We start from the raw sequence: 17,512 nt of genomic DNA on the forward strand, positions 1-17,512 counted from the left end.
CAGGACATCATTTCAAATCTGCAGATGGCATGAAACTTGGAAATGTAGTGAGCAGTGAGGAGGATGGCAACAGACTTTAGGCAGACATAGACAGACTGGAGAAATAGGCAGACACCTAGTAGATGAAATTTAATGCAGAGCAGTGTACAATTTTAAAGAGGTGCAGGAACACAGAGAGACCTGGTGGTGTATGTTTACAAGTCTTTGAAGGTGGCAGGACGAGTTGAGAAGGCTGCAAAAAGGCATACGGAATCCTTGGCTTTATAAATAGAGTACAAAAGTAAGGAAGTTATGCTAGACCTTTATCAAACATGGTTTAGGCCCAGCTGGAGTATGTTGGCCATTTCTGTCACCACACTTTAGGAATAATGTCAAGGCCATAGAGAGAGGGGAAGAGATTTACTAGAAAGGTACTAGGGATGAAAGACTTCCATTACGTGGAGAGACTAGAGAAACTGGGGTTGTTCTCCTTAGAGCAGAGAAGGTTAATATGAGACTTGATAAAGGTGTTCAAAATCATGAAGGGTTTTGATAAAAGTAAATAAGGAGAAATTGTTTCCAATGGCAGAAGGGTCAGTAACCAGAGAACATAGATTTAAAGTAATTGGCAAAAGAACCAGAGGTGACATGAGGCAAAACAAATTATGCAGAGTTGTTATGATCTGGAATTCATTGCCTGAAAGGGTGGTGAAAATTATTATTGAATCTGCTTCCAAAATGGACTGGATATATACTTGAAAAATAAAAATTTGCAAGGCTAAGGTGAAAGAGCAAGGAAATAGAACTAACTGGATAGCACTTTCACTCCTTCTGTTCTGTATCATTCTATGATTCTATGTTGTTGCTACATTGGTATCATTGTATATGAACATTTTTCTTTAACTGTGTAAGTCCTGCAGAAATCAAAGTGGGCCAGATTTGGGCAGTGTAACGAAATGGTGTATTGTGCATGCAGCTGGTGTGACATCTTCCACTCAATCAACTTGCTGGTCTCATGTGCCCTGCTCGAGGGAGTTATTGACTGCAGGCCAAGCATCTGCTCATGGTTGAGGGGGAATAATAATTGGAATCATCATCGGCCTCTTGTCTAACAGCTGAATGGACTAAAGCATGGTTATAACACATAGCAAAATATAGATTAACAAGATGTAATTTAGCCCATCAAGCCTGTTTATTCCATAAGCCATGTATAATTTGTGCTAGCATGGATTTTATCTGACTGTATCATACTTCATCTGTAGTATAAGCAGAGACTGGAGATCAGATTGGTGGCTATGGGAATTGGTGTGACTTGAGAAGATCAAAGGGGATTAGGAAATAGAAAGAACTATAGCTTTACTTTAAAATACACACATATACTTGCAGGAATAGCTTTATTGCCCCTTATTGGGTCAGACGGACTGATTTGTAAAATCTCCCGGCCTCGAAGAAGAATGAGTAAATGTTACATTCAAATCCGCACTCCGACTTCCCTGATGCTTTTGCTATTGAGAAGAAGCCCCTGTGGATGCTTCGGGGTATCTCAACATCACAATAATCATTCCTTTCCACCAAAATTATCTTCTGAATGCTTTGTGGATCCAATTATTTATTTTTTCCCTGATATCTTATTGTACTGTCAAGGTCTCTGTGATTGACAATTAGTTTCAGCAGAATCTACATGTCAATAGGTGTTTGCTTTCCATCAAGGATTGGACAGCAGCTCAACAAAGGGTTACCCTTTCAATAGTTGTTTTATAAAAGGACATTCTTCCATTGAGACCAATGTTTAAAACCATTCTTCTAGCCTGGCATTTAAGCATGGCATTATCCAAATTCACAACACATTCACTTAAGCCAGAAGTGGCATGTAACATTAAGCTTCTGTCCAAAAATGTTCATCTAGTATATGTCAAATATAAAGATAGATATTACAAACTGAATCTCTGAATACAGAGGCTCTCTCACTAGAAACACAAATGGAGAATTTAGACGTGGACGTCAGCAGGCAGCACAAGATATTCTGGTAGAGGAAATTAATCCGTAGGAAATCCCGTGAGCCCACTGACCTCAGTGCCCAAATATATGCGCACCTGGCAGCTTCATAAAATCTACCATATATTGTTAGTCAGTTTACATCTAATCCACTATTTTCTTTGAGTCTTTTTTATTCAGGTAACTCAGAGTACCATGATACAGGACTTTAATTATCAACATAGGCAGTCCCTCGAAACGAGGATGACTTGCTTCCATGCCAAAAAAGGATGCGTTCACAGGTGTTTCAATGAAGGACCTAATATTCCAGGTCCCGAACTACATGTTGAAGGGTGGACGATGCCTGTGCATGGATTTTTTTAACATGTGGTGACCGTTGCACACCAGCCACCACACGGGCTTGACAGAGCTAGGTCTTGGTCCAGTGGCAAGGGTTATCTAAGACTAATGGAGACCTGCTCTGCTGCACGGACCTAGTGCACGCACACATATCGCAGTGTGGGCTGGCCCGTGCTGCCCCTAGTCCCGAACTCACGCCTCTCCTGGGCCCCGATCACATCCCTCCAGTCTCTCACCGCTCCTTCGCCCCGACCTCGTCGCTCCTGCTGTGTCTGCTCATGCTCCAATCACCGACCTGGACCTTGATGATGTCATTCTTCATTGCCGTTGCCCTCCTGCACCAGCTCGCGCTGCTCCCTGAAGTGACATGTCTACACACTGCTCCCAGGCCGCCGTTCGCTGCTCGCTGCACCTTTTATGGCCCCGACCTGCTGCTGGTGTTCTCAAGCAGGTCAGGGTCTTCAGGCTTAATTAACGGACACACAGAAACAGACTTGACCACAATTTTGACAGATTGCAGACTTTTTATATATACAATGATATAGAATTTCTATGGGGGAGTCCCTCAGATCTCCCGTAAGTTCAGTGGAAGATTTGCAGAAACACCAGGAAAATTACATAAATTATACAGTTTCTCCAGGGTATATGTTAAGTTGAACCTTTACCCCAATATCTGTATCAAAAGTATAATGCTCTGTATTAATGGATATTTGATTCAGATATCAAAATCCCAAGGCCTAGAAATTTGGCAGCGCTCATTTTTGGGTTAAATACCCCGCGCCAGTACGGTGAGGTGCAACGCTCTCGAGATGTTGGGCCTCATTGTACTGGAACCGGTGTGGCACAACAGTCCGCTGGAAAGGAGTGAAGAAAAAACATGTCACTGCTGTCGTCACAGTGGTCCACAGGTAAGTGGGTCCAGGGGTCCGTTTGGGGATGGGACATGAGACAATGCTTTTCTGGGGGACGGGATTGGGTCAGGGGGCCTGGAATCATGGGGTACTGCGGGAGGGAGATCAGTCGACAGGGCATCTTGGGGCTGGGATGGCCAGGAGGGTGGGACATCGTGAGTGGTGGTGGGCAATCACGGGTCAGGAAAGGGCATGGGGGGAGGGTCTACAATCAGGGGATTGGGAGAGGAGGCCGGCGGGAAATGGTTCGAGGTCGGGAGCAGCAGTGATCGGGAGGGTGGTTAAAAGTGGGGTAGGAAGGAGCAATCCTGCTCCTCCCGGCTCCACATTCAGGTAAGTAACTTAGTTTATTTGTTGCAGGTGATTGCTAGGGCTAGTTTCCCTGAGTGTAGCCCACGATGGCGCAGGCTGCCTCAGGGCAAACCAATCTTGAAGAGGGGACCTCAAGCATATTTGCATATGTGATGGGCCTAACGCCTGCTTCAGCGTGGGTAAATGACAGTTCTTGTTTTTCTTTACCCAATGTGACGCCGAGTGCACTTCCAGCCTAAAGAGAGCGCACGCTTTCTGCCCGCCATTTTGGGGCATTAGGTGTCCGTGCAGCGCCAGTTTTTATAAGTCTGCTTTAAAGATCCAACTATTCTTGGCATAATTCATAAAAATATCTGCATTGAAACAAGGTAAGCATGAGTAGTATCTGTCATATGCAACTAAATATGAAATTGCTACTGCTTTTTTATTAACATGACAGAAATGACAGCTAAAATTCTATATTTTTTGGAATGATTTTCTTCATCCAGAATACTGACAATCTCAAAACAGCTTTCATTTTTTTTAAAGAGATGAGAGATTGATGTGCATGGAATAGGTCTTTTACAGCATAATTGAACCTTTAACAAATATGGCCTCATCCATTTAGCCTTTATAAAGTCATCCCTAGACTGAGCCATGGTATCGTCCTATTCCCCAGCCTCCCACTATGCACCTGTGAGTTTCCTTTAGTGCGATTTATTGCTTGGAGATAAACTAAATGATTCAGTAGATAGTAGTTGAGAACAAACATGCTGACAAGTTCTATTAAAGGGGAGGCATATTTTCATTTAGAATTGCATAATTATTAATGGAAAACATAGTAATTTGGAAACGTACAATAGCTTTGAGAAGGCAGAAATGCACAATCATATGGAGCTAAACACTCATTGGGATGCTACATGAGGTGAATGGAAATGAAAAAGACTGGGTGAAATGCCAATAAATACATTATGGATGAGACAAATGATGCATCAACTATGGTTTTGTCTTTATTATTTCTAAAACTCTGCACATGGCTAAATTGATGAAATGTTTTGCAGAATTTTTGCCACCCAAAACAAATGTCAGTCTCTTAGAATATCACTGTGAATGTCGTCTTAATGCATCATTTCTGAAAAGATGTTCATTTACCTTGGCATTTACCAAGACGTTTTACTTCAATCCACTCCTGTCTCCGGCAGGATGCTTCTTTGACAAGGCAAGGACTATCATATGACTTTCCATTAGATGCACACACTGGATTGTAGTTGAATCTGCTGCAGTCTATATTACACACACACCTGATAAAACCAAAAAATGTACATGGTACCAGTTACCATTTAAATCAGTCACTGCTATGCACATCACATCACAATGAAACCTTTAAACATAACATTGCCACAAATTGTACCTGCTCAAATAGTAACCCCCAGAAAACAAAAAGTCTGCCAGGGTTTCAAAATCAAGTACACATACTGTAATAGCATTTAACTTATTGGCATAATTGATTATTTCATTGCTGATGGAATAAATATTTCACGTGTGAAAGACAAAGTCAGTAGCAGCAGCACGCAGTTTCCGATGATATATTTAAACCACATTTGAGATTCTACTAGGAGCAGTGTGCCCTCAGCATACACAGGTATCTCAGCAGTGACTGCAGTGCATGGAGTCTTTCACCAGCTTGCACCTTTGAAAGTGGTTTTGGGGGCAGGTTTATTTCTCAGACTCCCCTTAATTTCAAGCCCCAGTTACACTGTATTAACATTATGTCGTCTGTTCAGCTTTGCTGATTTTACTGCCTTCTACACTGCTGCATATTAGACTCTAATGATTCAATTTAATATAATGGATGCAGTTGTCCTCCAGGAGCACAGTAGTATTGTGCATAATGTCTAAGTGTCCACAGTTTGTTTTCATTGAATTTTCCACTATTCAAGATTATGTTTCTGGCAAACATCAATATCAGAAAAGCATGAAAGATGAAAAACAATTCTCTCAGACATTAGAATGTCCTTTATTCCTCACAGCACACTCAATAGATTTCCTTCTTAGGAAACATTGCATTACACAGTCGGAGATTATTTTTGGACCATTACTATTACAGTTCACTGGTGTCTCCAACATCCATTAGTAAAAGGCTAAAATTCTAATTTTTTGGTCAAATTTATATTGAGGATGAACATTGTATAAAGCATATTAATTTCTGAGGATGATCAAAATAGTGAAACAGAAATGTTCACTCAAAATTGACAAAGTAGTTAAGCCTGAAACATTAACTAATGGTTATTCTGCATTACTAGCGAGGTCCATTTGATGATCGTCGTGCTTTCTCTTTCTTTAGTTCCAGCAATTTCCATTTTTATTTCATACTTTCTCCAATTTCATTGTAAGAATCTATTTCATAAGCTTGAAGAACATCAATAAATTTGTATGTTTTTCCACAGGCTGCACTTGTTGAGTGGAATCCTAGAAATTCCACGATTTCAGGGAGGGTGGCTGCATCTCCTCACAATGGCCACTGATCTGTGTGAGCACTGAATTCAGGCCAATTGACGAGACCTCTCATCCCTTTCTTATAATCACCTGGAATCATTTTCCAAGTTTGGATTCCAATGCCTCCATAGCAGAAGTAGGGACATTTATGGAAGAAGCTTCTACTGTGTCCATGGTCTGTGTAAGTCAGCTTACCAATGTAGATGTCACTGGTGTCCACCACATATTGAATGATAAGCCAGTGTACAGAGAACCATCAATCTAGCCTATCAATACCAGCTTCCACAGTGTATATGTAGAGGTGGAGGGAGTGAATGTTCATTACTGACATGTGTTCTAATATTCTCAACTGAAAATCAGGCCCACTAATGCCAGTATTCCTGTGCAGCTTAAGAGAGGAACATTGGCCCTCTGGCTGGACCCTCATCAATTTGCACCACTGCTACCACTTCATTACCAGGATGGTAGAAGATGAACTAGATGGACCTTGTTTCTTCTATTTGTGATGAAAGGTCATCGACCTGAAATGCTAACTTTGTTTTTCCACAGATTCTGCCTGACCTGCTGAGTATTTCCAGCATTTTCTGTTTTTATTTCAGATTTCCAGCGTTCTCAATAATTTGCTTTTGTAGATGGACCTTGGTCTTTTTTTGTCTAGCAATTCCTATGTTACTCTTTTCTATTTCTTCTTGGTTACCTTCCTTACTTCATTTATTTTATGTTCTTTTCATCACCTCGCTCTTTTTATTTTTTCTTTCCCTTGTTTATCAGAGAGAATTATCGTAAGTGGAAAGGAAAGTTAATCCAGCTAGAAATGCAGGTTAAGTGATAGAGGTTATACTTGTATTTCATTGGATGAATCATACCAACATCCAATATCAGGTTATTCATGTATTCCTCAGTGAAGTGCTTATCGCACACTTTAAAGGTATTTCAGTATATTGCTGGTTACGCTTCTTCTGCTTGGTCATTTGGTGTGCCTGTTAACTTTTGCTACATATCCACCCACTATCTAACTTTCTGAGTTAAGTCAGAAAATTTTAATTCCTTCTTAAACCCAGCAATCCCCTTATTTGAGGTTAAAAATCCTAGACTAGAAGTTGTGATCCTGGTGCTGCGCTTCAGGAGTGTGGAGGTGTGAGACTTCCGTCCCAAATTTTGAGAATAGGATCATTTGAATATTAGGGACGGACCCCTGTGCCAATGCTGGATGCCTGCCCCATGGACCTGATGTTAGGGGTTAGGAGGGGCATAGGCTGGTCTGACATTGGTTGCCATTTGAGCACAGCATTATGTGACCCACATTAGGCCCTGTATGGCAAGAATGCCTGCTTCGTGCAGGTATAGTTACTGCTGGCTATACAAGGGGCAGTACTGGTGGGAAGCCCAAGATCTCACTATTTCTGCACTTAAAAGGGAGATCACGATGATGAGGTGGGGGAGTGGATGGAGGAAGGTAGAAGAAGTGTCCCTCCTCCCCCGCCCCCCCCCCCCCCCACTCATCAGAGTTTCTCTTTGGAGGCAGCAAGGGGTGGAAACTTGGAGGAAATGGAGTGTGGCCTCTAACCCTGCTGCCTCTAACCCGTCTAGGATCAAGAACATTAGATTAACACTTTCCCCATACTGAACCAATGGGACCAGAATGCTGTGAGCGAAGTGCTTGCATGTTTTGGCTAGCTCCAGCCTTGCAATATATTCCAAGGTCAATAAATTTAAATAATTTATGCAACTATCAGTCTATTTTGCTTTACTACTTAAAGCTAAAATGATGGGGGTGATAATTAGCTGAGCTTTTATTGTGTTTAAGTATTAGGATTGAAACAGAATCGTGGACAAGGGATGCATGCGACCCCTTGTTTGATGGCTGGCAAAGTGCATTTGCTGCATGAGGTAGCTGTTTGGCACTCCAGGCAACCTCCCTGGAGGTCAGCAGTGCCACATGCCAGCCAGCAGGTGGAAGCCGTGGTCAATACTGTACGCAGTACTTGTCAATCTCAGGTATAGATGTACAGTTTAAGGAATCTAGCAAATAAGGCCACCTAATATTACCATTTACTAGGTCAATGGTCCAAGGTGTTGCCTGTCAACCTGTTCTATGTTTGCTTCTGGCCTATGTCAAGTCCTCACACAACCTTACAGCTCTGTCATCACTTTTACAACAGCAACAAAAACAATTTGTGCTGAAATAGCACCGTTACTGTTTTTAAAGATGCTTCAAGGCACTTCACAAGAGATAAAATGAACAATGAGCCATAGGAGGCGCTGGGAAGATACAGTAAAAGCTTGGTCAAAGATATGGATTTTAAGAAGTCTTAAAAAAGGGAGAAGTGGAGAAACAGAGGGGTTTAGCGAGCGATTGCCAGGCTGTGGGGCCTCGACAGCTCAAGTTATGGCCCCAAATGGTGCCCCAATGTAGACCAAAGTCATATAAATGGAGAGTTTTTGGGGAGTGGGGGGTTTGGTCGTAAGGATGAAGGAGGTTATAAAGATAGGGAGGACAAAGGCCATGAAGGGATTTAAACACAAGCAAAATAATTTAACATGTTAGGTGTTGGGAGAATGTTAGATCAGCAAGAGCATGATGTTGGACAAGTGGGATTTAACCTGGGATGGGCTATGGGTAGGAGTGTTTTGAAGGAGCTGAAGTTCATACAGACTGGAGGATCTGAGGCAAGCCAGGAGCTCATTGGAGTAGTTGAGTCTACAGGTGACAAAGAAGCGATGAGGGTGTCATTGGCAAACGGGTGGAGACAGCTGCTGTTACAGAGCTGGAAATAGATAGTCTTTGATGGAGAGGATTATGGGGTCTGAAGCTCAATTAAGGTTGCAAATAGCTGGTCCAGCACGGGAAGTGGGCAGGGAAGCGTATGGAGTCAGTGATAAGGGTATGAAGTTTGTGGCAGGGGCTGAAGATGATGTCTTTGGTCTTCCCACTATTTCGGTGGGCTAAGTTGCAGCTCGTCCAAGATTGGTTGTGAGACAAGAAGTCTGATTGAACAGAGTGGTAGAGGGGTTAAGTTAAGCATTGGAGAGGTAGAGCTCTGTGTCATCAGATGCTGATGAGGAAGAGGGGGAGAATAAGGGGAGGATCCTTGGAGGACTCCAAAAATGACTGTTCCAGGGTGGAAAGAAAAGAGATTAGTAGAGCCATCCCAACCACGATCGGACAGGTAAGAGTGGAAGCAAACCAGGGCGATCCCACTGAGCTGGATGATGAAGGAGAGGCATTGGAGGAGGACGGTCTGGTCAACCATGTCACAGGTTGCAGGGTGGTTAAGCAGAATGAGGAATGGTGATGTACCATTGTCACAAACATAGAGAATATAATTTATGCTTTTAGTTATGGCTGTTTTGATGCTAAGGGAGAAACATGAATCTGATTTGAGGGATTCAAACAGGGAACTGTGGGAGAGATGGACACAGATCTGGGAAGTAATAACATGTTCAGAACTTTTGTATATTGGTCCCAGGAGATTTCAATCCCTGGTGTCAGCAGTTGAGAGACGTCTAACTCAAGCTGTTTCTCTTGGCAGCATGTTTCTGTTCCCACTCTGCTCCCACCGCTTGCTGTTCTTCATCTGTTCACCCTGTCTCAACAACAACTTGCATTTAAATAGCACCTTTAACCTAATAAAATGTCACAAGTTGGTTCACAAGAGGGTTATCAAACAAAATTTGACACCAAGCCACATAAGTAGATATTAGGACAGGTGACCAAGGTTTGATCAAAGAGGTAGGTTTTAATGAGCATTTAAAGGACAGAGAGGTAGAGAGGTTTAAGGAGAGAATTCCAGAGTTTAGTACATAGGCAGTTGGAAGCCAATGTGGAATAATGATAATTGGGGATGTGCAAGAGGCTAGAATTGGAGGAGCGCAGAGATCCTGGAGGGTTGTGGGGCTGGAGGTGATGACAGAAATTGGGAGGGATGAGACCATGGAGGGATTTGAAAACAAGGATGAGAATTTTAAAATCAAGGTGTTGTCGGACCGGGTGCCAATGTAGGCCAGCGAGCACAGGGGTGATGAGTGAACGGTATTTGTTGCGAGTTAGGATACGGGCGAATTTTGGATGAGCTCAAGTTTACCTGGTGCTCCTCATCAATCTGACTAACTGCATCCTCTGGGATGTATGTCATTGTGCTGGTGCTTGCAGGTGCTGTATGGTTTTAGGGTGGTGGTGGCCGGCGAGATGGGCCGCTAAATGTCCCGTAATTGGGGTCTCTGAAACAAAATAATCTGCGGAGCGGTATCAGAGGCGGAATTCACCTCTGCAGGACGGTAGCAGGGCGGAGCGTGGCGCTGATGACGTCAGTGCAACGCGGATCTGCAATGTTGCGCTGACGCGTCACAACATCCCTCCCTTTCTTTTAAAAGGGAGGGCCGCTGTGAATTCTGCAGCTGCTTTCCAGCCATCCACTGGGCCACCAGGGAGGGTTTCGTCCGGGCTAGTGGCCCAGCACCCAAGAGGGGGTGTCGGGTTGCATGTTGGCGGCCTGCTGAATCAGCAGCCGCCATTGTTGGGCCCACTACAAAGTCGGCCGACAAACAAAAATGGACCCCGCTATGCCAGGCCCTGTCCTCTAGGGGTGGACGGGGCGCCCCAGCCCCACAGCTTTGCATCCTGCGCCAACTGTGCTCTGCAGGGCAATTTCCCCCAGAGAGCATAAAAGGGTCGGCGAAGGCCGATAAGGGGTCCGTGTGCAGGGCGACGATGTCATCGCCGAGTGCATCACTGCCCGGGGCAAAAAATGTGGGGCACAGCACAAAGCTGTTTTCACAGCTGCCACAGCGGGGGCAATTCCAGACGGGTTGCTTCTGCCACCTGTCCCTGGGCGTAAAGTCCTTATCGCTCCAAGGGCCTTTCAGAAAGGGGCAATTTTGGCCCCCAAAACTGTGCACAATACTCAAGGTGTGGTCTTACCTGGGCCATATATAATTGCATAATTGCAGTAAGATGTCTTTACTCTTATACTCAAATCCTCTTGTAATAAAGGCCAACATTCCATTTGCTTTCTTAATTACTTGCTGTACCTACATGTAAACTTTCAGTCCCTCTGAATACCAACATTTCCCAAGCTCTCACCATTTAAAAAATATTCTACTTTTCTAGTTTTCCTACCAAAGTGGATAACTTCACACTTCTCCACATTATATTCCATTTGCCATGTTGTTGCCCACTCACTTAGCGTGTGTATATCCCCTTGAAGCCTCTTTGCATCGTCTTCACAACTTACAACACCATCTAGCTTTCTATAATCAGCAAACTTGGATATACAGGTAACTCTCGTTACCGGATCCGGATCTAACAAAAAACCTACTGTAACAGAATTTAAAATATTCCGTTGCCACTTCTCACTGGCTGTTTTGATTAGCATGGAGTTCATTTTAACCAATGAATATTTTTAATTTTCTACTTTGCCACCTGAATGGTAACCTGGAAGAGCAAATTACCCACCTGTTGTAGATCCTTCTGTTGCAAAATCGCTCCTCTGCCCTTGCCTTGCTGGTGTGTGTGTGTGCGCTGCTGCAGCCATTGTCTCTTACGGCCGCCGCTGACGTTGGGAACGGGCAGTGCCAGCACCAGGTTCCAGGCACAGGACACAGCCCGGAGAGCGCACTCTGGAACCCCGGAGCTAGACAATCTCCTCGAAGCCACCTGCAGCCACTCCCAGTGCAGCATTCGTCCCTCCGGGATTAGTCCGCTGGTAGTACATGCATGCTGGTAATGTCTATCTTTTGTATACTTAACTGCCTTCTTACTGTTTGTATTTATTCATTAAAGTTTTAACTTTAAAATGTAAACTCGCCCTAACGGAAAATTTGTTTACCTGGAATTGCCGAATCCCTGAGCGATCCGGATAAACGAGAGTTCCCTGTATTACATTTGGTCCCCTCATCCAAATCATTGATATAGATTGTGACCAGGTGAGGTCCAAGCACCAATCCTAGCGGTACCCCACTAGTTACAGCCTGCCAACCCGAAAATGATGTGTTTATTCCTATTCTTTGTTTGCTGTCCGTTAACCAATCCTTCGTCCATGCTAGTATATTACGCCAAATCCCATGAGCCCTAATTTTGTTTAATAACCTCTTGTGTGGTACCTTATCGAATGCCTTCTGAAAATCCAAATACACCACATCCACTGGTTCTCCCTTATCTATTCTTCTGGTTACAACTTCAAAAAACTCTAACAGATTTGACAAACATGATTTCCCTTTCATGAATCCGTGTTGACTCTTCCCAATCTTATTATTTTCTAAATGCCCTTTTACCACCTTCTTAATTATAGATTATATTATTTTCCCTACTACTGACATCAAGCTAACTGGTCTGTATTTCCCCGTTTTCTCTCTCCCTCCTTTCTTAAGTAGTGGGGTTACATTTGCTACTTTACAATCTGCATTCTAGACTCTATGGAATTTTGGAAGATGACAACCAATGCATTCACTATTTCTATAGCCACCTCTTTCAAAACCCTAGGATGTAGGCCATCAGGTCAGGGGATTTATCAGCTTTCAGTCCCATTAATTGCTCCAGTACCATTTTTCTACCAATACTAATTTCTTTCAGTTCCTCATTCTCACTGAACCCTTGGTTCTTCGCTAACTCTGGTAAGTTTTTTGCATCTTCTTCCGTGAAGACAGACACAAAGTATTTGTTTAATTTCTCTGCCATTTCCTTATTCCCCATTATAATTTCTCCTGTCTCAGCCTGTAAGGGACCCACATTTACTGTTGCTAATCTTTTCCTTTTGACATACTTTTAGAAGCTTTTACAGTCTGTTTTTATGTCTTTTGCTAGTTTACTATCCTATTTTCCCTTTCTTCATCAATTTCTTGGTCCTCCTTTGCTGAATTCTAAAATCCTCCCAATCCGCAGGCTTACTATTCTTTTTGCCAACATTATAAGCCTCTTCTTTTGATCTAATATTTTTCACTTCTCTTGTTAGCCACAGTTTGATCACTTTTCCTGTGGGGTTTTTGTGCTTTAAAGGAATGTATATTTGTCGTAAATTATGTATTAATTCTTTAATTGCTATCCATTGTTTGCATTTTCTTGATATATATTAATGACTTGGACTTGGGTGTATGGGCACAATTTCAAAATTTGCAGATTGACACGGAACTTGGGTATAGTGATAGATTTCACAAAGACATAGACAGCCTGGTGGAATGGGTGGACATGTGGCAGATGAAGTTTAAAGCAGAAAAGTGTGAAGTGATACATTTTGGGAGGAAGAATGAGGAGAGGCAATATAAACTGAAGAGTACAATTCTAAAGCGGGTGCATGAACGGACAGACCTGGGGTTTATATGCACAAATTGTTGAAGGTGGTAGGGCAGGTTGAGAAAGCGATTAAAAAAGCTTACGGGATCCTGGGCTTCACAAATAGATGCATAGAGTACAAAAACAAGGAATTTATGATGAACCTTTATAAAACACTAGTTTGGCCTCAACTGGAGTAGTGTGTCCAATTTTGGGCACCGCACTTTCGGAAGAATGTGAAGGCCTTAGAGAGATGCAGAAAAGATTTATAAGATTGGTTTGAGGGATGAGGATAGACTGTTACGTGGATAGACTGGAGAAGCTGGGGTTGTTCTCCTTGGAGCAGAGAAGGTTGAGAGAGATTTGATAGAGGTGTTCAAAATCATGAGGGGTTTAGACAGAGTAGATAGAGAGAAACTGTTCCCATTGACAGGCGGGATCCAGAGGACACAGATTTAAGGTGATTGGCAGAAGAACCAAAGGCAACATGAGGAAAAACTTTATTACGCAGCGAGTGGTTATGATCTGGAATGCACTGCTTGAAAGGGCGGTAGAAGCAGACTCAATCCTGGCTCTCAAAAGGAAATTGAATAAGTTCCCGAAGGAAAGAAAATTGCAGGGCTACGGATAAAGGGCGGGCAGTGGGACCAGCTGAAGTGCTCTTGCAGAGAACTGGCATGGACTCGATGGGCCAAATGGCCTCCTTCTGTGCTATAACCATTCTATGATTCTATGAAAAAGTAATTGGGCCTGAGAAGCTCATTCCTTCTAAATATTAGGTACAATCTATTCCATCATAAACTCTTCTGCCAAGTTTCAGCCTGCCTTCCCAAAAACACAATTCATGCATTAATCCAGGATGCTGAGCTAATCTTGTATCCCACCGGTTTCAATCAACACTGTTCGTACTTATCCTGACAACTTACAATCCTTTTGCTAATAGGTTGTTCTTGCAGTACTTTATTTAAGGTGTTCACTGAGACAGCATTAAATGTCTTATCTGGAAATCTATTCTATAAACTGATAACTATTCATAGCTCTGTGGGAAAACATTGCTTCCATTTTAAAGCCTAGCTTAAGGCTTGTTAATTTTATACCTAAGTCTTCTGGTTCTGTGCTCACAGTCCAAGTTAAATATCTGCTTGCATCTACATTATCCATTCCTCTGAGCATTTCAAAAATGGATCTTCTGCATTCAATTTATTTTCTGTAACCAAAACAAGCTTAGCTATATAAATTTCTCCTCATAATATGGAGCTAAGTTTCTGACTCATTCTTATTACTCTTTGAATCCTCTCCAATACATCTAGATATTTTGATCAACAATCACTGACCCCCTCTGTATTTCCCTCCAGAATTCCTGTTCATTTATGATCAATGACCTTGCCATCCATGACCTTATTGCGGATGAGGGTATTGACATCTTGACTTTGTCTGAAACTTAGCTCTTGGGTGACAATACGTTGCCCTTCATTAAAGTTTCCCCACCTGATTACACCACTAGCCTTGCCCCAACTGCCACAATGGCAGTATAGCCCTTATCATCAAGTTACCCCTTGGTCTCACTCCATATTCCTCTGGCACTTTCTCCTTCTTTAAGCATCACATTGTGTTCAATCCCTCTTGTCTCTCCCAAAATCCCCCCTCAGTCCCACCCTGAGATTATTTTGAGATATTCTCTCTCTTTTCATCCCACAGCCTCGGCATTGTGACTCCTCATCTTTGGTGATTTTAATCTCCACCTCAACTATCCTTGATAATATATCTGTTAAATTTGCCAACTCATTAAACCTCACCTTTATTTAGTGCCACTTTTTTGACCTCACTATCTTTTGTAGCCTCACTATTCTCATGTCTCAATCACAGACAAGGCCATCTTCGATCACTTCCTCATATCCTTTACCATCCATAGGTCTCTACTCCCTACCTAGACTCGCTCTCTATTCACTACTCTAGGATCATCCTGGAAAGCAAAGATAGACTCTGTCTTCTTTTTCCCACGACCAGTTGCCCCCTTAAACCTGCCCCTTCTACCCTCAGCTCTAACAAGTGTGAGAAACTCATGGACCTCTTCGTCACCAAAATATCCATTCGCCTGCCTATGCTGTTTCTCCTTGTTTACCAAACTTCCCTTGCTATAGCCCTGAACACCTACTTCTTTCTAATGTCTCCCCCATCTCCACCCATGCCCTTTCTGATCTTATTTCTTCCATGAGACCCAACTCCTGCTCCATTATCCCTATTCCCACTAAATGGCTGACCATCCAACTCCTCTGCCTGGCCCCTTGCCAGCTGATATTGTAAATGCAAACAACCGCTCCAATCTCCAAACTCGCTATTTTAAAAAAAATCCTTGACTGTGTTGCCACCTGTCAAATCTGTGCCCATCTCTCCTGCAACCCCATTTGAATTTCTCCAATCAATTTTCCATACCTCTCTAGCAACAAAATGGCCCTAGCCAAAGTCACATACAAATGTCTTCATGACTTTGATCAAGGTGTATTACCCCTTCTCATCCTCCTCAACCTCTGCAGCTTTTGATATGGTCAAATGACTCTCTTCCTCTAATGCCTCTCCTCCTTTGACCAGCTCAGTAGGATTACTCGGAATTGGGTCCACGCGTACCTATCTGATCATAGCCAGAACAACTCTAGCAATGGCTTCCTCTTTTCACCCCAGCACTGTCACTTTAGAAGTTACCCAAGGATCCATCCTTGACCTCTCTCTTGTCCAGCTCAGCGAATCTTTATTGACTTGGTTCCTCTCTGAGCTATCCGATTATAGCCAGACCATCTGCAGCAATAGTTTTTCATCCCACCCTCATACTGTTACCTCGAAAGTTCCCCAAAGATCAATCGTTGATCTTCTCCTTTTCATCATCTACATGGTGCCCCTTAAGTGCATCATTCGCAGACATGAGGTTAGCTTCGACATGTGCACCAGTGAATTTGTGTTCTACCACTCCATCACCTCAACTACCTATGTATTGTCAGATTGTTTGTCTGCAATTTCCTCCAGAAATATTCAGAAGATCAAAGCCATTGTCTTCGTTTCCCTTCACAAACTCCATACCCTTGCCACTAACTACATCCCCTCCCTGGTCACTCTCTCAGAGTGAACCAGTCTTCGACCTCAACATCCTATTTGTCCCCGAGTTAAGCTTCTGACTCCATATCCTCTCCACCTCTAACATCGCCTGCCTCTGGCCCACCTCAGCCTACCTGTTGCTGAAACCCTTATTAATTCCTTGTCACCTCTACATTCAACTATTCCAATGCTCCCTAGCATGCCTCCCTGTCTTCATCTTCTGTAAACTTACATTCAAAGCGCTGCTTCCCATATTCTATCCCAAACAAAACTTCATTTGTCCATCACCCCAATCTTTGTTGACCTACATTGACACTTGTTCCTCCAAGACATCAAATTTAAAATGCACATCCTCATATTTAAATTCTATTCTGAGAATGACGTGAATAGCACGTTTAATGAGTTGGTCTTACCGCAGGAAAAGGTTACTGAGGCAGATAGGAAATGGACGACGAACAGGAAGAGCAGTGGAAGTAAGGTAGTGCAGGGGTCCCCTGCGGTCATCCCCCTGCAAAACAGATACACCGCTTTGGGTACTGTTGAGGGGGATGACTCACCAAGGGAGGGCAGCAGCAGCGAAGTTCATGGCACTGTGGGTGGCTCTGCTGCACAGGAGGGCAGGAAAAAGAATGGGAGAGCTATAGTGATAGGGGATTCAATTGTAACATTTCTGCGGCCGCAACCGAGACTCCAGGATGGCACGTTGCCTCCCTGGTGCAAGGGTCAAGGATGTCTCGGAGCAGGTGCAGGACATTTTGAAGGGGGAGGGTAAACAGCCAGTTGTCGTGGTGTATATAGATACCAACGATATAGGTAAAAAAAGGGATGAGGTCCTACAAAACGAATTTAGGGAGCTAGGAGCTAAATTAAAAAGTAGGACCTCAATCTCAGGATTGCGACCAGTGCCACATGCTAGTGAGAGTAGGAATTTCAGGATAACTCAGATGAATACGTGGCTTGAGGACTGGTGCAGCAGGGAGGGATTCAAATTCCTGGGACACTGGAACCGGTTCTGGGGGACCAGTACAAACCGGACGGTCTGCACTTGGGCAGGACCGGAACCAATGTCCTAGGGGGAGTGTTTGCTCATGCTGTTGGGGAGGAGTTAAACTAATATGGCAGGGGGATGGGAACCTATGCAGGGAGA

The 17,512-nt window shown here is 43.3% G+C and overlaps 1 protein-coding gene across 1 annotated transcript in view; it reads right to left on the reverse strand.

Annotated features, from left to right (window-relative positions):
* The window catches only part of LOC139264584 (tomoregulin-1-like), a 283,148-nt gene that overhangs the window by 19,458 nt on the left and 246,178 nt on the right, over positions 1-17,512 (reverse strand). Inside the window, exon 6 of the mRNA XM_070881292.1 lies at positions 4,668-4,816. Coding sequence (XP_070737393.1) covers positions 4,668-4,816 — 149 coding nt within the window. The remainder of the gene's footprint in view (positions 1-4,667; positions 4,817-17,512) is intronic.

Source organism: Pristiophorus japonicus, chromosome 5, assembly GCF_044704955.1.
Source record: "Pristiophorus japonicus isolate sPriJap1 chromosome 5, sPriJap1.hap1, whole genome shotgun sequence".
NCBI classification, from domain to species: domain Eukaryota; kingdom Metazoa; phylum Chordata; class Chondrichthyes; family Pristiophoridae; genus Pristiophorus; species Pristiophorus japonicus.